Here is a 21184-nt window from a genome sequence, read left to right as displayed (position 1 = left end):
ACAACAGTGTGGAAAGAGGGAACGCAGACATTAGGTATGCTCCTTACCCAGAGAAGCTAGATCAGAATATTGTGAACTTAAGAGGAATAAATCCACAGCAGTCTGCTGGCCTGAGCAGTCCAGTGCCAACTTCTTATAAAAATCTGTTGCTGGACCAAGATGCTGGACCACCTTTGGTGAATCAATTACACAGCAAAAAGTTAAGACAACAGTTATGCTCTCTGAAGACTTCATGGAACAAAAGACATACTATTCAGTAGCAAAATATCATGTCAGTTTCCTTAAAGCAATAATTTCTAGGCATTTCCATCTGAAGAAATTATTTTCCTTATGCTCCATATTCTTTAAATTTGTATTTACACGAGCAGTTACGATGCTGCTTTCAAAGAAGTTCACGTTCTTATACAAATAAATGTTCCTGTCACTTATTGGATGCTGTAAACTACAAGGCTATGAAAATAATTTTTAAAATAATGTTTTAAGTGTGCAGTTTAATATATCCATGTTTTGGTTCAAAACCCAGGTTAACTGTTTCAGAGACATTTGCAGCGTCTTTTGCTTGTCAAAAGATCACACACTTTGAAACAAGTAATACCACACACAGGTGCATTAACCAGTGATCTTAAATGCACAAACACAGACACTGAATTAATTAAAATGCAGTGAATTGTACCTTTGTGCTTGACCTTTGATTGGGATCTTCTCTGGAATGCAAAAGCCCTGCTCCCAAAGATGGTAACTGAGTTTGGAACACAGATATCCGACCACCCGTTGGAGACATCAGTTTAAATGCAGCCTGGAGAGCCGGGCCCAATGCACTGTGCGTTTCTCGTGTATTGGTGAACATATTGGGTAACGCATTCAATAGTTCTTTTATCAGCTGCAGAACAGATTGAAAAGCTTGAGATTCTCCGCTATTTCTAAAAAGCTGAATTGTCATAACTGAAGTGGAACAATCAGTACCAAATATTTCAGCTTCGTTTCACACAAAGGAAAACAAACTCATAATTTTAAAAACCATGATGTAAACAACATGTAACATTCTCATAACTAAAAAGCAGCACTGGAATTACATGCTATGAAGAAAGACTTGAATTCCAAGTTTAAAATGAAGCTCTGTTTTGAATATTCAACTCTAATTAAATGTTTTGAGCAATCATACCTCTTTGCTTTCATGGAGATTTACAAGTAAACTATCTGGTGTAGGTAGAAAAATATCTGTAGGGAGAAGAAAAAAAGGCCTTTTATTATAAAAAAAACCCCAAACATTGAAGTACAATAAAACATTTCACTGGCCACTGCTATACGTACCGTGAAATACAGTCTACATACAAACACACATATTAGAAGGAATACTACACTCTATGCAAAACTTGTTTTATTCAAAGCAAAATTGACATTTGAATTTTAACTATTTTACACAACACCTACTCTGTGGTCAGTATAAGATTATTTTAAAAAAATACATTCCCTATACATTCAATAAAATTGACCTAAAACCAGAATACTTGAAAGATTCTAGTACTTCTTCTTGGAAGTAAAATAGTTGCTCAAAAATTTAGTTTCTATTTTCTTTTTACTTACCATCAATATCTGAGACAATCAGCATCTGAGGCTGAGATAAACCTTCTTGCAAGTTGTAAAACTGAACAGTGCTGTCAAACGTAATGAACCCTATTCTTGTTCTTGAGTCTCCAGGCAGCCTGAAGCATTAAAAAATAAACTATTAAGCCCTAAATTTCTCTCTAAGCACACACACATACACTTAGCTCCTGCTGATGTTTGCAGAAACTCAGCTCATGTACGCAGGGGTGAAGGAAGAATAAAAGAAACGAGATCAGAAACATGAATACAAGTAATTTCTTCAGAATTTTCTGAAAAGCTGGGATAATGATACAATTTACAAGATTAATTGTTATAGATAAGGACTCATTAATATACTGATGTTTTGTTCCAAGAGAGAACCTAGTATGTTCATTTAAACGTCACAGACACATGGAAGAACATGGCCCTCTCAGTTCTTCAGTAGAAAAGAGCGCACCCTGCTCTTTCATATATCAAAACCCCATTTACTGCTGTAGCTACTGCAAGAGCACTTACAGCTCTAAACCAAAATCCAATGTCTCTACAATGCAACATACTCATTTCTCACATGGACCGCATTCCCATGTATGGCATTAAAAATACAAAAACTCAACAGGATTTCTCAAATAAAATACAAAAACATCAGCAAGTGCTGAAAACCATGATGGTGAACAAAAGCAATAGAGGCAAGTATTGTTTTTAGCATCTGGGTATACAAATCTATTTTATGTACTGATTTTTCCAATACACTTTGCATGTGATTTTATGAATTTTCCTAAAATAATTTAGCATGTTTGAGAACCTGTTGACAAAATACCTGTGAAGATCTGAACAAAGACAGACTAAACCAATAAATTTAAGTGAAGAATTTTATTGCACGTGTTGGTGTCTTTATCAGCAATTAAAATAAAGTTTCCTAAGAAAAAATTGTAGAAAACCATTTTCAGAGTGAGGCATGCAAAGGATGCAAATTAGCTTTCAAAAGACATGTACATAGTGAAGTTTATCAACCCTTGGTCAAAAAGCATCATCAACGATCCGACGGATGCTGTTCCAGTGCAAAATCAAGCAAGGACAGTAAGTGTCACAGGTAGATCTAGGTAACTGTGATCTAAAAAGCACAAACTGACACCACAGTTCACCTAGGCTGTCTCACACCGGTAGTTACAACATTTCACTACACAGCACCTCAGCTGTTTCAAGTGCAGGAACTAGCCAAATTAATTTGCTTCGTTGGTGATTTGGGGGTTTTTTCAGTTGGTTGCTGTCTCACACCGGTGGTTACAACATTTCACTACACAGCACCTCAGCTGTTTCAAGTGCAGGAACTAGCCAAATTAATTTGCTTCGTTGGTGATTTGGGGGTTTTTTCGGTTGGTTTAATTTTTTCTTTTTTTGTTGGTTTGTTTTGGGGGTTTTTTGTTTGTTTTGTTTTCTGAAGACATGTAATTTGCATTTCAAAATCTCAGACAACAGAACTTCTGCCATTTAGGGACAAGATGTTTAAACACCACATGCAAGTTTTCTGCAAAACTGTAGGTTAATATTGTTCATAACAACCCGTTAGCTACTTCAAAAAGTTATTTATATTCTTACTTGTCTAGGTTTTCCAGCAATGACTGGCAGACTATTGTCAAATATCCAGCCTCCACTGCATTATGAGACACATCTAAAACAAATAAATATACCGCAGGCTGAGGAGGACGAAGCTACAAAGTAAAAAAATAATAAAAAATGTTCAAAAATCATATTTAAAGAAGTGTTAAAAATGATTAGTCATTAGAAAGGGAAGTGGGAAAGGGAATACTTAGACAATATGCAATGTATACATTATGCAAACCAAAACTGATTTACTAAGAGTTATGTGGATAGACTTAACCACAATTCCCAGCAGTTAGTAATTCCCATTTGTAATGTGCAAGTTATGCTTCAGAACAGAAACTGGGTATTTTGGACTCTCCTTCCAACTCAACCATGATTCTTTGATGCAGATACAAAACTCACTCTTGAAAACACCACTGTTCTTTCAGCATGTAGACAGTGTGATCCCAACCATCTAACAAGCTGTATTTATATTCATTGCCAAATGTCTCGGCCAGCATTTCAATTCAAAGACAAGAGAACAAATTATTTTTGCTGCTGTTAATAACTTCATTATGAACAGGGACTTTTTCCAGGCCTTGTTTATCTTTCTTGGAGAAGAGACTACTATCACAGCTACTGCAGTGGACTCATCGTTAGAACCGTTTCTGTCACAATTACTAACTAAAAATTTGAACCCGACTTAATTCTCTTGTTATCCCACTACCGGTCTTTCAAAACCTCTTCAAAATGAGGGAGCAACCCAGAAACCACATTGTATCACACTCAAACCAGACCATGCCACATCGGATGACAACACACATTGCAAATGCCTTCAACCGACAAGCCTCTGAATATCCTCATTTGCCAAAACTCAATATGAATTTTAATGATTCTTTCGTGTTAAGAGGACTTTCACAGCAAAATTAACATGCACCACTGGAGCAATATGCAATGTTAATTTCAAATGCCTTTCTATTAACATGCGATTGCTGTTGAAGTTACCATGAAAACTTTTTTTACCATATAGTCTGAGGAAGCAATGAACTCCACTGTAGAATTCTGGACCTCTGGCCGTTTGTGAGGCTCTCCATAAGATCGTGTCAGAGGATTATACATAAATTCTTCAGGAACTATATAAATAAAAAAAAAAAAAATTTTCTTTGCAAAAAAGTTTATATATTTGTCAGCAAATAAAAACCATTATGGCAGCTATCAGCAAACTAATACAGATATATTTCAATTATTACTAACAACAGAAAAAAATTTACATTAAGGATTCATAAAAGGAAGCAACATTTAAAGTATCCCAAGGAACATCAAAGTTAAATAACTGCAAACAAAAGAAAGTTTATTTTAAACAGCAATCTATCCCCAACTTCAAAACATCAATGCAAACAGAGCATTTCACAACAATGAGCTTCAATCTGTACCGCTTCTCATAACCTCTGGCCCGGATTGCAGGCAGTATTAGCTGACACCCTGTTTCCATTTGCATATTGCAACAGCAGTCAATGGAGTAAGCTGATTTCATTACACAAGTAATCAGGACAATATGATCGTATTTTCTTCTTCTCCCAGAGAATTGCAAAACAAAATTTTTGCTTCAGAAAATGCACAGCACAGCTGACTTATGATCTGGAGATTTTAAAAAAACATCTTAAGAGAACTATCCAAAGTATCCCATGGACTCATATGATGCAAGTATTTTAAGGAAATTCTACAAATGAAAGCTTCTGCTGCTGCAAAAACTTACCATCATTAACTCTATAGCACAGATTGCATTTCCACCTCCTTTGATCAATGAAAGAAACAAAAGGGTTGATATATGTTCTGCAGGATCTGCATCTCACTATTGTGCTTGATGTTATTACTGGTAATTGCTGAAAACAAACAACAATGGAAAGCTCTAACAAAGGTGCATAATACATTTTATGGAAAACATTACTGTCCAGTACAGCGTATAAAAGCTTCATAAGACTAGATATTCTAACATCTTTCCTTTCATCTTTAGCTCATTTTTATACAGAGTAATTAAGACGCCTATTAAAAATATCCTCCCCTTTAAAATCAGAAGAAATAGCATTCAATTACTGACTTAATCCAATCTCATAAATCGAAGATGCAGTAAGATTTTGATAAAATTACTTTAAAATACACAGTTACAGCAGTACAGCTACTATAGTAAGTTCTCCTCTCTAAGTTCCAAATAATTTTTTGCTACTTCTGTAAAATTTCGGGCTTCTTGTTCAAACAATAAGTGATGAACTGTAATAGGAGAAATATATTAAATACATATACTAAAAAAAAACCAAAAAAAAACACAACAACCCCAAACTGAGCTACTTTACCGTTAGGTCTCTGAAGGGATGTAGCAACAAACCCAAAGGAAGCTTAGCTTTGTTTAGCAAAGCCTGTGTCTGTGGAATATTCGTCAATGTACACCGAAATGAACTGAAAGGAAAAAAACATTATGTTGAAAATGGAATTTTAGAAGATATTAAAAACACTGTGTTAACACCTGATTTTAAAGAACTTTGAAATTTAAGAAATACAATTTTACAAAGCTGATTTAATAAACAAAATTAATGCAAAGAGATTAAAAAAGCCTCCTAAACAAATGAACAAATACTCTTCCACTCCCCAATTCAGTAGTTCAGCAATGCAAGTGCACCAAAACATACTTGCAATAAGGAAAGAAAACTGCTTTAGGTTCAACACCCAATGTAAACATGTATTTTTTTATTCACTATAAAGATTTTTTTGGGTGAAGGAACTGAAGAAGGAATAAAGTATTTACAGTATTTACTACAAAAGTATCTCAAATACTGCAAGAGTCAGAACCTTTTGTTTTGGTTACGTAAAATGAAAGATGCACCTAAAGCTAAATAGAAGGCACTAAAAAACCCAATGCACCCAGTAGTGCTGTCCAAAGCGTTCCACACCAGTTTCCCGATTTCCAGTTTAAGGTAAGACCATGCATTGTCACTAGGGCAGTAAGCTCAGTTAATTTGGGACAATGAATAAAATTTCTTTTGGAATTAGAATAAAGATCTTTGGGGAGAGCAACTTCCATTGTATTTAGCTGCACTTTACTTAGGATAATAGATACTATTACTTAATGTTAATTAGAAGTGAAGGATACATCATGACTGCAGAATTACCACAGTAAAAAAAACCACTCACACTTTATTCAGGTATGATCATCATAATTGCCTGGAAAAAATCCTACACAATATTACAAAAATATTCTAAGCAATGTATTGCATAACATTAAGGTATTCCTTAAGAATATTTAACGAATAAAACAAGGCAAAGGTTAAGTAAGTTTCTTAATGTTTTGACAAATGAGCTACTCTCACACTGCACATAATGTAATCTGATGGCAGGAAAGTTTCAACAGTTATCCAGGGATGCAGAGGATAAACTTATTTTCAAGTGAAATGGGTTACATTAATTCTTCAAAGATTTAAAATTAGGAGTCAGTTTAGAAATTTTTTGACACTTCAAATAATTATTAGTCACTGAAGAATCTAAGATGCTGTTCCAGACACAGTACACTTACTCTGGACTGCAGTTTAATTTCCTAAGATCAGAATTCAGGTTAGGCACAGGTGCTGGAACCGAAGATACAGGCAAAATATTTCTATCTTGTGTAAGGTTTACTGGTCTCAAGCTTTCTGGCTGCTGAGAATGCTGTAGACTTAACCCTCCCAGGGAAGAGGACAACTGGTTCACACCTGGATATTGCTGAAAAAAAGGTAAGAGTATCGCAAACAGGCAAACACAGAGTCATGTTTAAATACAAGCTTAAATCTTGTCATCCCAATTCTGCCAGACACGTATTAAAAAAAGATACGCCAGTAGACAGTAACAAACCCAAGCAAGTAAAAGTCATATGGTAGAACTTTAAAAACGCTAAGACAAATTTGACATACCTTCCAAATGTATTTGAATTCTGTCCAGTGATGCACATGATACAAATCAACACTGGAAGGCACACAAAATCCCTCAAGATTTCCAGGCATAAGAATGCAAGTTACAAGGTAGGCTGACAACTTCTTCCCCCTCTTCAAAGATGTTATAGTGTAACTTTTCCAGGTTAGAGAATCTGGTTTTATATATTTATTTTTAAATTAAAAAAAAACACCATAGAACGGGAGAAAAGCTTAGGCTGGAAGGCACCTTTCAGGTCCAGTAGTCTAACCCCCTGCTCAAGCAACACTAACTTCCAAGTTCGATCAAGTTGCTCATAGCCTTGTCCAGCCAAATTTTGAAAATACCTAAGGATTAAAAATTTCACAGCCCAACCTGTTCTAGTGCTTCCCAACTCCCCTTCTGAAGAATTTTCCCCTTATATGTCCAACTGGAATTTCACTTGCTCCAACTTGTAATCATTGGTTTTCGCTCTTTTACTGCATACTCCTGAAAAAAGCCTAACTCCAACATGTATTATAATGAAGGTGAAGCTAAGTCTTCCAATTTAAAAAAAAAAAAACACCACAAAAAACATTTCCTCCAGATCCTACTGTACATTACCTCCCTAAGAGTGAAAGCATTCATGAATAGTATATGCTAACTTCTGGCACTACACTCAGATCAGCAAGGAATTTTGAAAATCTACAACAGCAGCTTCAATACGTTTGCCAGCTGGGCCTTATTTCAGAGAGTGGGACTTGTAAATCAGAGCACTTTGTTTTCTACACCCCTTTACACATATGCTTCTCTGCATTGCTTCAGCACCTGCATCGTCTTCAGATTTCACTGCTCTTGGGTGACACACAGGCAAGAGGAGCCAGGTGATTGTACACAGCTTCTTAGGTGTTTGGTGCTCTCTCTACCAGGAAAATAGAGCAGGTGCAGGCAGCTTGCTCCGCCGCACACCCAGCACAGGCTCTACAGAGCTCTATCACCTGGACCCTCTGTCATGCCTTGCTCATAAGGGGATTTGATGTTTGAGGTCACAGCCCATAGCAGTACCCTGAACAAACATGTCTTTGCTGATCCATGACTTCATTATAGTACTTCATGATTTCCCATTAATAAAGTACAGCTCTTTGGAACACCAAACCTTAAAAACATGGATGCTTCTAATAACTAGTGAAGCAAACTTGTTAAGTCTAACTATTTGGAGATATACTTAAAATTTTAATTCAAAAGCCTTCTAATACAAAGTTAAGATCCAGAGCTATGAGATCAATATTAAACTTAACATTTATTGTCTCATATTATACAAAAAATAACACAAATATGTAAAAAAAGAAACACATCACCCAGAAAATACTTTTTTCCATGAAGTTACTTTATGAAGTAACTTTTAATTAAAAATACCAACCTGTGGATAGTGCTGAAACCCAGGATGGTGTCCTAGATTACCGGGCTGCACAGGAGAAGGTGGTGCTGCATTTTGGTAGCCAGGCTGCAGTGTTGGATATCCATAACCAAAGGGCTTAGAAGCTTTTGATGTCTGGGGGACTGATGGAGCAGGAACTGGGCTGCTAGTCACAGAACGTGTCTCTGGAAGGACAAATGAAATCCCAAAGGTATTGAATATACTTACTATTTCTTTCTTAATTTAAATGCAAACTCCTATATGCTTATCAAAAAACACTTCCATTTTTAAGTTTTTGCACTATCCATCAAGCTGTTTATCTGACCAAAGAAATCAGCTTGGAAGATTATCTCAATTATGCTGCTAAAGGGGGTATACATTTATTTTACAACCCCCCCGCCCCCAACAAAACACAAAACCAAAGAAAGCAATTTCAGAAGTATTTCAACTGAATAAAAAAAGGAACCACCATAGAACTACATTTTATTCAGAGATTTGCACTTGACAGATAAACCTCATGAGACCATCCATGCTTACCCTCTCTCTCCTCTATCGCTTCTGAATGCTGTTAAAACGTAAAGCTAAGGTGACAGAACTACACTCTAAATGTAGACAGAGCTTTTCTCAAAGAAATGCAAGTCCCTTCTCCACATCCGTGCAGTACAGTTTAGTCCCCCTATTTTTAAAGGCCAGATTAAAAGTAACACATAAACCTAAATTCACAGAGCACTTAACAGTTCTAAAGATAAAATTACTCTTTAGAAATGTCTAGAAAGATAGGCTAAGTATCAGAAGAATTCAAGTTTGGCTAAATCTACTGGGAAAAGTGGCAGGCAAAGAACCAACCACTCAAGAAACTGCAGTTGGTACGAGCACCCCAGAAGGAAAAAAAAATTTTCAACAGATCGACAATATTAAAGTTCATCCTATTACTCTTTAAGGAAAACAGAAGAACAAATTATTCTTAGAATATTCCTACAGCAGAACCAAAATTGTTCTTAGTCAGAAACTAGAATTTGTGATCCTGCAGCCACGCCTCTGCTACTAGATGAGCTAGACACTACATGGACAGTGTAACAGCTTCATACTGGACAGAGGTTTCACTTTCCACAGGAACCCAACAAACTAAGCAAACTACTGTGACTTCTCAGAGACAAAAGCAATGAAAAAGAGCCAGAGTGGGGGCAAATTAATCCAATTACCATTTCACAGAATCCTAGAGTCATTTGGTTGGAATAGACCTTCAAGATCATCAAGCCCAATTATTAAGCCAGCACTGCCAAGTCACCAATAAATCATGTCCCTCAGCACCATATCTGCATGTCTTTTAAACACCTCCAGGGATGGTGACTCCCCCACTTCCCTGGGCAGCCTGCTCCAATGCTTGATAATCATTTTGGTGAAGGACTTTTTCCTAATATTCCATCTAAACCTCCTCTCAGGTAGTTGTAGAGAGTGATGAGGTCACCCCTCAGCCTCCTTTTCTCCAGGCTAAACAACCTCAGTTCCCTCAGCCACTCCTGACAGAACTTGTTCCCTAGACCCTTCACCAGCCTCACTGCCCTTCTCTAGACATGCTCCAGCATCTCAATGTCATCCTTGAAGTGAAGGACCCAAAAGTGGACACAGTATTCAGGGTGTGGCCTCATCAGTGCTGAGTACAGAGAGACAATCCCTTCCCTACTCCTCCTGGCCACACTATTTCTGATATGAGCCAGGATGCCATTGGTCTTCTCGGCTGGCTCATCTTCAGCCGGCTGTCAACCAACACCCCCAGGTCCTTTGCCACTGGTCAGCTTTCCAGACACTCTTCCCTGAGCCTGTAGTATTGCAGGGGATTGTTGTGACACATATTGTGAGATATTTAAAATATTGGCTAACATACCTACACTGAACAGCATCTTTTCCTCCTGCTCTCAATATAGTAACTCTACTAAGAGGTTAATTTAGAAAAAACCTGACGCTCCTGATGCTTTTAGATAGAAAATATGCAAAATAGCAGCCATTTTCTTTAAATGAAGGAAAAAAAAAAGAAAATAACCCGATCCACGCAAGTCTGTGAGCTGAAATTATCAGAGTCTAAAAACTTCAGTGGCATGTCAACTATTATTGGCTACTAATGTCAACACAATCAGGCAAACAGGATAACCTAGAGAGCATACTTTCAACACTACCCCCCATATTACAGTGGAAAGTATGACATACGATACTGGGAAGTTTTACTAAATGGCTATTCCAACTTCAGTGCTAAAAATTTGAAAAGAGATAAAAAAAGCAAGCTGTGTTCTCTCCAGTACTGCCCCCACTCCTTTCATAGGCATCTCCTTTTACCTAGTTGTTAATTAACAATAAACTCCACCAGAAATTAAAAAAAAAAAAAAAACCCATGACCAGCAAACATTTAAGTCTTCAAACAAACAACTCAGAGTTAACATGTTAGCTGCTTACCTGGATAGCCACCTCCTTCCAAGGCATCGTAATTGTTCAGAACAGGAGAGGCACTGCTTGTAGTAGAAGAACTATCAATTGCTGGGGAAGGAAAATAATTTACGGTTAAGTGCTTCAGAAATGGCAAATTTTTTTAGAAGTAAGAATCTGGGAATTTTTTCCTAAAAAACCTTTGGTAAGAAACTGTCAAGGAAGATCCTGGGAAAAAGCACCACTTCAGTCCTAAGGCTTGAATGCTACTACCGCTGCAATAAGGAGGGGAAGGAAAAGATAAACAATCAACATGATATAAAAAAGAAACAAGCAAGCACATGCCCAACAAAGAGAAAGATCAATGGGAAGAGGACAAAAACAATGAAAAAACCTGTTTCTTAAAATAAAGACTTTTCTATCAAACTAAAAATTCTTTCTAGACTGTATCAATTAAGGCTATGTACAACATTTTTAGAATAGTTTCTATTGTGACTTCCTTCATGACTGCAAACAGAAATGATCAAGCACTATCCCCACCTTCAAGAGAAACTGACATATTTAATTCCTTCCTCCTTCTTGTGCTGTTGTAATTTCGAGTTTGTTTTCCATACAAACCTTCCTTCTGCCATTGAACATTGACACGTAAAAAGTAACTAGGTAAAAGTAACAAAAGTTTACTAGCCAGAAGTGAAAAAAGGACATGGGCATATAGGTCGTTGTTAGTGCTGAAGAGTCTCCTAATACTTTAGTTTACCCTACGCATGTGTCTTGGATATCCTGCTATAAAACATTCCAAACAAAAATATACTTAAAAACATTTCTTCCAGTGCCATTTCACATACACTTCCTAAGAAAAAGGCCAAGGAGATTAAATGTAACTGCTTCTTAAAACACCCTAAAGCTATGAAGAGCAACAAAAAAGGAGGAGTATATTTGAGAATTCAGAAAAGACAACTATATATTTAACTTCTGTGGCAGAACAAATTTGGAAGAGATTCACTGATACTCTTCTAATCAGAAGGACCAGCCATGACTACACACTCCACTGTGAAGCTGAAAGTATTTCAAGAGAGAACTTCGGTGGTGGAATATTTGAATTTTGATCCCACTTAAATTGAGATTTCTAAGTAAAGATGTTCCTGCATATGGAAACATAACATCACTGACATTTGGGACACATTAATACCATGGGAACATCATGTCTGTATAAATTAGTCTTGAGCATTTGGCCTTTAAAATATTCAGCTAAAGTAATAGAAAAACTCTTCCAAAAAATCGTAACTCTAACAATAAATTTCATTATAAATAATACATTAACACAATGAAACTCATACAATGTTAGTTTTCACACTGTTTCTCATTGTAAATTTTCCCTTTTTTCCCTCCTGAAGTTTATGAAAGAACAATACCGCAAGAGTTATTTTCCTACCAAATTTTATCTTTCTTTCTATTCTAGGAACTGGAGAAATAAAGATCATTATTTTGTTCCCTGAGCAAGAACACAGCTTTTAAAGGTTTGTAAGTCCGACTACAGTAAAACCAAAATATACTTCTGTCACATCAACAAGATCAAGATTTAAGAATTACCAGGTTTTTCTTGCCTGAGCAAAGTTAGTTCTGAATTAAAAAAAACATAGCGAGAGGATGTAAGCACAGTTGTGGACACAAAAGACCCATTCAGATTTTCTGATTTAACCACTATGTCACTCTTTACAGAGTTTTTTCCCCCACAGTAAATTGTACTCATAAAATTATATCAATCTATAATACAATCCCATATAAAATGAGTTTGATTTCTTCACTAGGAAGGTGCTAATGACACAGTAAGTTACAAAGAAGAAATATTATATACCTCCCAAGCTCTGCTGGCAAAGTTATGAGAAACCAATTTGACAAATACATGGAAGAATGTATTTTAAAAGCAAACTGTAAGTAAAAATAATGCAACTTAGTTGTACTTGTACCACAAAAATATCTATGCATCATTTCTGACATAAGAAAAGTTCTAGTCAAAGTGTAACCTGAGATATTGAGAAACACAAACAAGGTCTGCCTAACTTAAAATGAAGTGAATCCTATTACTAACTATCCCGTATACTTAACTGAAGACCTTTCACTTAAGGTCTTTGCTTCTTTCTAAAGAACTTCCAAATTTTGTAACATGTTCTTGAGACCTGTCACAGTCCCAATGCCTAAAAGAATTACAATTTGCTCAGTTCTACTCTCCACTGGAAGACAAATTTTTGACTCAAAACCAGTGAGTTGTACCATTTATTGCAGACAAAAAGTAGCTTCAAACTCTAAGCTCATCACATGTCATGGAAATCTCACAGATTTTCCATCAATAAAAACCACAAGAACTTCCACAAAATTAAACAACAGTTTTCCTATTAAATAAAGTTACAACAGCTGTCAGTTTGGTTTAGCATAATAAGTACCAGACCTGAAAACATATTAGGAAGACAGAAAAAAATGTTTTGAAGAAAAATATTAGAAAACACCTCTTAGACAGTAATACTTATAACGTGCTTTTACAGTTAAGTAATTATTTTACCAATATAACTTTTGCTTTCAGAGTTTCAAGACCATTTTGGCACCATAGTTAAAGATCTAAATGATAAGAGAGACAAGAAAACTGAGAAGCTACACAAACACAAGCAACCAGATGTCCAATGTCTATTTTTCATAAAACCACTGGCACAGCCTGAGCTAGAAACCTGTCTACAGAATTTGTTTAAAATTTACATTAATTTCTGGTGACAGGGCATAAAACAGGATGCTTATTAATCAGGTAGCCTATGGATTGAACCAGAGTGCCCTTCCACTCTTTTTGCATAAGACAGATTTAAATACAATGATAGCTCAAATGCCACAGGTCTTAGCGAAGCACAGAACTTGAGAGAGAAAGATTCTAGGGAGTATGAAAACTTTCATAGGTCTAGGGAACAAAGGAGACAAAGTTGTGATTGAAAAAAAAAAAATCTGAAATATCCTTTGACAGAAACCCTGGCATGGGATCAGGCAAAGAAAATTACCTGTAGAAAATTCAGCAGGTAGCTCTGCAATAAAGAAAAAACCAAAATGCTCTCCTGTCCCTTTTTTCTTGCTCTTTAGAAAGCAGAGGTCAAACAGCAGCTGCATCATAACAGCCAAAGCAAACTTTATATCCCAAAGTGGAATTGTTTCCTAACTGACAGAAGTCTAATCAGACTCATAGCATTAGAAAAAAAAAAAAAACAGTATCTAAAATTAGGAAGTATTCTTAGGTTTAAAAAGAGGAGTTATTTAGGAGTTACTATGCATAATTTAATACTAATACTCAAACGTGTTGAAATATCAAATCACACAAAGTGTAAGAAAGGAAAGAAACTGAACCAATAATATGAAAAAGCAAGAATTTCACCACGATATGCAAAGTATCCTAGTACTTGTGCTCCAGTAGGGGTTGGGCTAATGATATGACTTATATGGATACTACTGCACCCTTCAAATATTTTCCTTCTCTGGCTGGAACAATGAGAAGTGTCTTTGGCTCAAAAGGCCTTCCTCCTTGGAAAAAGAACAGCAACAACTATTTTATTCTAATGGTCCACTAATATTTCAAGATAACAATTGAATCAATATTATTCACACTGCTAACTTGAACCAATCACGCTGTTCTTAGTTATGACCTGGATGTCATTGTTTTTCTCCATTCTTCCTGATATCATTAGGAGCACACTAAGCTATTTTCACAGTATCCTGCTTTTATGATTTAGTTCTTTAAAGAAAACTCAATTATATGGCATTGATTTTTTTCCTGCTTGGATACAATATAAGTTTAAAGTAAAATTTATGAGTTTGCTATCCCAAATTAATACTCAAAGCCAGCATGCACAAATGGGAGCAGTACATCAGCGCAAGGTAACATCTATCAACAAAGGCAGAAGTCTAATGTTTTATCTCAAAATGTTTTGGCTTCCTCCCCCCACCCCGTTACCACTCACATATAGTTTGTAAAGACTTTTAAGTTAGAAGGAAAAAAGTTACCATCCAAGAAACTAAAGTGGCAAGAAACAAACTCACAAAACTAGGCAATTCTGACAAAATACAGGCAGAGTTCTTGCAACCAAGAATTTCAGTCGATCAGGACAACCTGCTACAAACTAAGCAGGTTAAAACTAAACCTATGTGCCTGACCATAGAGGCATACCTTAGAAGCAGTAAAAAAAATCCCACAGATTAATTTACTGTCTTAAAAAGCAGATTTATTACCTTTCAATATTTACTTTACTACTGTAATTGGAAAGGTTCCCTACATATAAATGAGAAACAAGTAAACACCGTTCAATGTAATGATACAAACTGCATCTAGTTGTTTGACGTGAGCATTTGTCAGTGTAAGTTCTAGAGCTAGTTATCTTCAGTTAAGAGTTTAAAACCTACTGCAAATCAAAATATTAAAAATATGGGAGTCTTGCAAGTTGTGAATATTACTGCTAGATACATAAGATATCTGACATTAATATAACAAAAACAAAAGACCATTCGTTGACCACTACTGAACTTTGTTGACTACACTTAGATGGGAAATTTCTAGTTTACTTGACACATGATGAGTCAGCAACACCGAGTTAAAGAAGAGAAAGTTTCAGGGGATGGAAATATGGAACAAAACTTGAGCAGCAAGAGAACAAGATACTGGTGTAAAGCTAAAGCCAACCTGCTTCCTCATCCTCCTCATCCTCTTCCTCATCATCTGAACTTGATGACAAGGGAGCTGGTGCAGAGCTAGCTTGATTATTAACATATCCACCATACTGCATGCCTGTGAAGTGGAAAGCACAAACATACGGGTCAGACAGACAGGAAAGATGAGAAATGAAAGTCACAAATCAGTGCATTAAAAGTGAGAGAAATTAGCCATTCTAGAAAAAATCCCAACATGCAAGAAGTTAAATCCACAACCCTATAGAACTCCAGCTCATATATGCCTATAGGAGCAGTACAGCAGAAGCAGGTTTTAGTGGGCTAGTTTAGCGAAGTATTAGTAGCACGTGGAAGTTAGCAGGAAGTTTTTTCTATATGTGTATGTGCACGTACGTCAAGAAGTTAAACACAAACTTTCTATATATATACACTTAGTATCATTTTGATCACTGGTATACTTTAAGTTAATATATACAATAAACGAGTTCCATTCCAGATAAATTCAAATTGTGTTATAAAAATCTTACTATTAAACTTTGGCTTGGCACACCTGTCCCTTTTAACACTAGAATAATTCAAATTGGAATTCTGTCAGAAATTAATGAAATATGAAATATACTGCTGCTGCAACATGCAAAGGTACCAACATACAGCACAGCAACATAGCCAGTGAAATTTAAGCTAGGTAAACCCAAAAACTTGCGTAGTCTTATTTTTAAATTACTGCCTAAATTCGGGCTCATAGACCCATGCTTAAGTATCTACATACGCTCTCCACTTTTAAGACCTGGTGACAACGCAACAACTGTTACCACTGTTGTCTGCAAACCATAATCTATTTTGGTAAGAGTTTTTTCAGGTTTTTGTTTTTTGGTTGTTTTTTTTTTTTTTTTTTACACTATGTAAACACATGTGAACAATATACAAAAGCAACACATACATACACCATTTTGAAACAGAGTAAAGCATGCAGCAATGGCTTATAATGAATTTCCTATATTTCTCATTACTGATGCAATTTCAGCACCTCCAAGAAATTTTAAGTTTCGTCTGTCACGGGGCAAGGTAAGCAAGGATTTTTAATATGCTTGTAGTCAGGCAGAGACATCCTAAATAAAGGATGTTTCTCTCTTAGCAATCCAACTATATTGATATAGTTGGATATATATTCTTGATATAGCAAGAAAATACCCTAATTCTTCAAAACTCTTCAAAAATTTACAGACTCTTGAGTTTGGAATTTTTTTCACTGTAGAAGCACTGTGGTACCATTAGCGTTCCTTGTTTTAACGCTGTAAAGCACTACCAAAGTGTATGTAATGCATTACTTGAAACCACCATGGTAATTATTAATCCCTCCACCCACAGCTTAAACCAACTCCATCAATCTTTATTTTATTTCAGCTATGGGCTAAAATCGCTGCAAAGTCTCATGGCTTTTTAAAAAAGAGCTAGCAAACGAACCCAAGAGGACAACTTCAATTTCACTTCAACAACAGAATCAAGGCAGAGTATCTACTCAAACAGGGGAAGTAAAAAGAAAACAGAACCAAACCGCATCCCATTCTTAAGATGATGAGCTTTCATACAAAGGTTAGTGTACGAAGAGACTGACGTCATTTCACTTTATCTAGTACATTAATACTTCCGCAAGTATTCCCATCAAGTTTCTTCACAGTACAAGCAGGTACAATGACAAAGGCAAAATCAACCCAAGCGCAAACCAAGGAGGTACCACGCTTGGGTTTCTCTATCCTGCTAAAACATAGGACTAAACTCAAGTGATTCGTAGTTCCATCTTTTATGAAGGCTAGTGGAGGTACTTCATAAGGAGGATGCAAGAAAACCGTTCTCTGTGCAAAACCAGACTACAGCCAAAGAGACTATGTCTTTTCTCAGCCCTGGCAGAGCTACCAAGGAGTAAGTCAGAATGAGAGCATTATTGCAAAGGAGAAAACACAACCTAAATAACATGCAAGTAAAAGACATCAGGATAAGAGATGCACTGTAACACAGAGAACCAAAGTAAAAGAAGATAGGCACAGTGTGAGAGTGCAAAGACAAGCCTCTAACAAATCCCACATACACAGACAGGAGAAGAAAGTAAATCTACCTAGAAAAGGCATGCCGAAGGAAAAATTCCAAGCACAGGCAGATGACAGAAGATGACTGAATTCATCATTCTACTAATGATACTTTGGAGTCTTTGGAATGTTTTTTTTGGAAACTAAACCCGGTGCTGCTAAAACTCCCCCTTTTCCAGTCACTGGTCCCATATGTAAAGGATGCAAGCATTCAAAAACAATACAGAAAAAGAGATTTAAAAATCTGCTAGATTTAGAAACAGAAGTTTAGGAATCACAAACTACATTACCATGAACCCTTCGGAGGCAGGGCTGCTTTCACTCTTACCAGCCTTACAAGTTTGTGGAGATTTTTTTACTTTTATTGCCAGTAGTACTACAAGTTTCTATCTTCAGGATATCCTGTGTTGTGCTGACATGACTGTCCAGCTACAAAAACAATCTATCTGGCTGAAAAATAACTTAGTTTAAAAAGTCATTCTCAGGTGGAGAAGGCTCCCATTCTCATTCACAGCCCAGCAGTTTGTCAGCACAGGGCAGAAAGCAACTGAAGAGCAGAAATGGGTGGCTGAAAACGGTTCCAAGTGCCACCACGTTCCTAACCGTGACTTCTGTTGTGACAACTCACTTCTCATTAGTATGTTTTACAGAGTTGCTGATAATGTTAAAATCTCCTACTCTTAAAACTGCAAAAGCTTATTCTGTAATTATGAGTGACACTACTTCACAGGTCTGGCTTAAAATGCAACCATGTAATTTAAATTGTTTGAAATTTCTTGGACTAGAGATTTCTAAACTCTGCTACCACTGTACCTGTAATATAATAATATTGTACTCTAAGGCTTTATCCCACTATAGTTTAAAGACACCTAGAAATGTAGGTGGGAGAACACAAAAGGATACGCTGGGCTAAGAACTCATTTGCCTATGAAATAAACCAACTATTTAGGTATTTTAAGAACAACCATCCATACCATGAAAGACTTTAAAACCTGAACTGTACATTTTATCTGGTTGAAGTTTCATAATTGAGACTCCATCAAAAATTAAAATTAAATAACCACATGCAAAAATAAACTATATTCTGAAGTTATTAACTGGCTCTCTACCCATAACCCTCATTTTTCAGCAAGTTTACTAAAACATTAAGTTATTAATATCACAAATAGTAGTTCTTACAAAATGAACCCTGCTCCATCCTTAAACTCTTTGCTTGAAATTTTCATTTACTCTTCAGCTCCTCTTATCTTATACAGCCTAAGGAAGTCTACAAATAACACAGACAGGACATACAAAGTTCACCTCTACAATGCTATTTTCAAGTAAATTAGTTTTTCTGCATTAAATTTATATGAATATTTATGTGAGATTAAATGGCTTTTAATTCATTAAGATTTTTGTCCTGTTAGAACTTACCCAACTAAACAAATAGAATGTTTTAATTCTGTATAGGAATGCACACACAGGAGCTTAAAACAATGAATTCCACTTTACTGGTTTTTCAGAATGCTTTCATGTAGACAACACTAAGTAAGAAAAATATCAGCCCATTTAATCGCTGCATGAGAAACACACTTGGAATTCTAACAACCCAGACAAGTATTCAGGAGTTATGTTCTATTTTTTCAGAAGGATAAGTTACACAAAGTTATCACACTTAATTGTTGATAAAAAGGTATTGCAAGAGTGTTTTATCTATTTCAGACTCCTCAAACGAAACTAAATGCAGGAAGTTTTCTAAATGGAAAAAGTCTTCTAATGCTCATAAAAACATCATCTAAACACACAAACGTGTGTGGAGACATGTACATGGATTTATTATTGATTATATTAATACAAAAGCAACTAGATAAATGCAAACTCCTGACAACTTATCTTTATATTCCTGATATGGATATATTCTTGGTTTTAAAGTGTGCTCATTCAGCTACATATTGCATTAACCATCACTTAAAGTATTTGAATTTAATGAAAAGTTCAGTAGCAACCGCAGTGATTTGTACTTAACATAGTAAGTGTTCACACATACAGGAATCACTGCAAGAACACACGGATGACACATCAAGGCAAGCACATTTCAACAGCCAAAATCTTTTTTTCTATTAGAAACATGGTTATGCCATTTCTTTGGAAGATGAAGCAAGTTCTTTCTAACAATCATACCTGCAGTACAAACTCTAACCAATGCCAAAATCAACTACAGAACTGTGCAAGAACCAAGCACAGTTCCAAAATTGATTTCTCATTTTCATTAAAATGGTACACTGTACATAGGACTTCACAGTAATGAAGAATTATCTTTTTGCCTGTACGACAGACAGAGCTGATTCACAGACAATTAACTTCATTACAGTCTCCACACCACCAAACCCAGGAGCAAATAGAGGAAAAGGGGAAATTTAGACGTTTATGCCACAGGATTTTGAAATTTAAGAATAAAAACCATGCTGTGACAGTTACACACCATACTTTTGAGAATTATTTTGAACACTAGACATATCACATCATTCTCGACAAAGTTAATGCCTCCTTCCATCACAAAGAGTTCTTTTTCTGTAAGAATTCAAAATTCTGAAACTACCACAAGAAGTTACAGGAAAAAAAAATAAATCAGAGCAGCAAATTAGATTTGGAATATTAGATACAGAAACATGTAACAGTCAAGAGGCAAGTCAAAACATCAGGGCAGGATCAGTATGGCTGAAGAATGCTCAAGACCCCAACTGATTCTTTGTCAAGAGGCTATCAACATTAGGATAGGAAGGAGCTGATACAAGAGCTCCTCTGTTCTCCCACAAGAGCTCTGCAGCAGCTTTCCACAGGAGCTTACGGCTAGGGAATAAGAAAACAATTCTATCAGTTTGAATTTAACACTCAAACTCGCTGTTTCCCAGTGCAAATTGCCAGTTTATACCTGATTTTTCAACACAGACTGATCATCACAAAAGCTACTTTTAAGACATTCTTCCAAGAAGTTAAAAGAGTGAGCAACTTTTTAGAGTAAGGGAGCTAAAAGAAGGGCTTTTTGATGAAGCGACTTTTAAGACTGCCAATGAGATAAATGAGTCAAAAATGGCATATGGCCAAAGGAAATCAAACAGAAGAGATAAGAGAAGCTAGAAGCAAGGTGGTAGAAAACAAGGGAATAGTAAGGGAGGCTGATGACGTGCATGAGATGTACTCCAGTCAAACAAAAGCAGAAGAGTATCAATAAAACTTCCAGCATTCGTGTACACAAGTGGAACAGGGCAGAAATCTGTGCTGTAACTTCCCATTCTGTTTTAGTACCTTCCTGAAGGGCCAGCTCTGGTGACTGTGTAACAGAGGGTGAAGATCGTGTCTGTGAAGAAAGGCTTAGAGCAGGTGTCCTTAATGAGGAGATCACAGCAGAGGAAGCAGATGTTCCAGCCCCAGGCTTGGTAAACTGAATGCTCTGGCTCACAGCGTGCATGGGCTGTGCAGAATCAATGCCACCTGAAAAAAGCAGAAAGCA

General features: G+C 36.2%; 1 protein-coding gene across 1 annotated transcript in view; it reads right to left on the bottom strand.

Moving 5' to 3' along the window:
- SEC24B (SEC24 family member B) overlaps positions 1-21184 on the bottom strand; it is a 41061-nt gene that overhangs the window by 12761 nt on the left and 7116 nt on the right. Inside the window, exons 2-14 of the mRNA XM_010132049.1 lie at positions 20980-21165; positions 15621-15725; positions 10946-11026; positions 8501-8682; positions 6731-6915; positions 5517-5619; positions 4922-5048; positions 4189-4298; positions 3181-3293; positions 1585-1703; positions 1163-1218; positions 674-880; positions 48-171 (exon numbers count right to left, since the gene is read on the bottom strand). Of these exons, the coding sequence (XP_010130351.1) occupies positions 48-171; positions 674-880; positions 1163-1218; positions 1585-1703; positions 3181-3293; positions 4189-4298; positions 4922-5048; positions 5517-5619; positions 6731-6915; positions 8501-8682; positions 10946-11026; positions 15621-15725; positions 20980-21165 (1698 nt within the window). The remainder of the gene's footprint in view (positions 1-47; positions 172-673; positions 881-1162; positions 1219-1584; positions 1704-3180; positions 3294-4188; positions 4299-4921; positions 5049-5516; positions 5620-6730; positions 6916-8500; positions 8683-10945; positions 11027-15620; positions 15726-20979; positions 21166-21184) is intronic.

Source organism: Buceros rhinoceros, unplaced genomic scaffold (genome assembly GCF_000710305.1).
Source record: "Buceros rhinoceros silvestris isolate BGI_N320 unplaced genomic scaffold, ASM71030v1 scaffold6850, whole genome shotgun sequence".
Classification (NCBI taxonomy): Eukaryota; Metazoa; Chordata; class Aves; order Bucerotiformes; family Bucerotidae; genus Buceros; species Buceros rhinoceros.
Note: the sequence above shows the minus strand (reverse complement) of the source record. Positions and strands in the feature narration are given on the sequence as shown.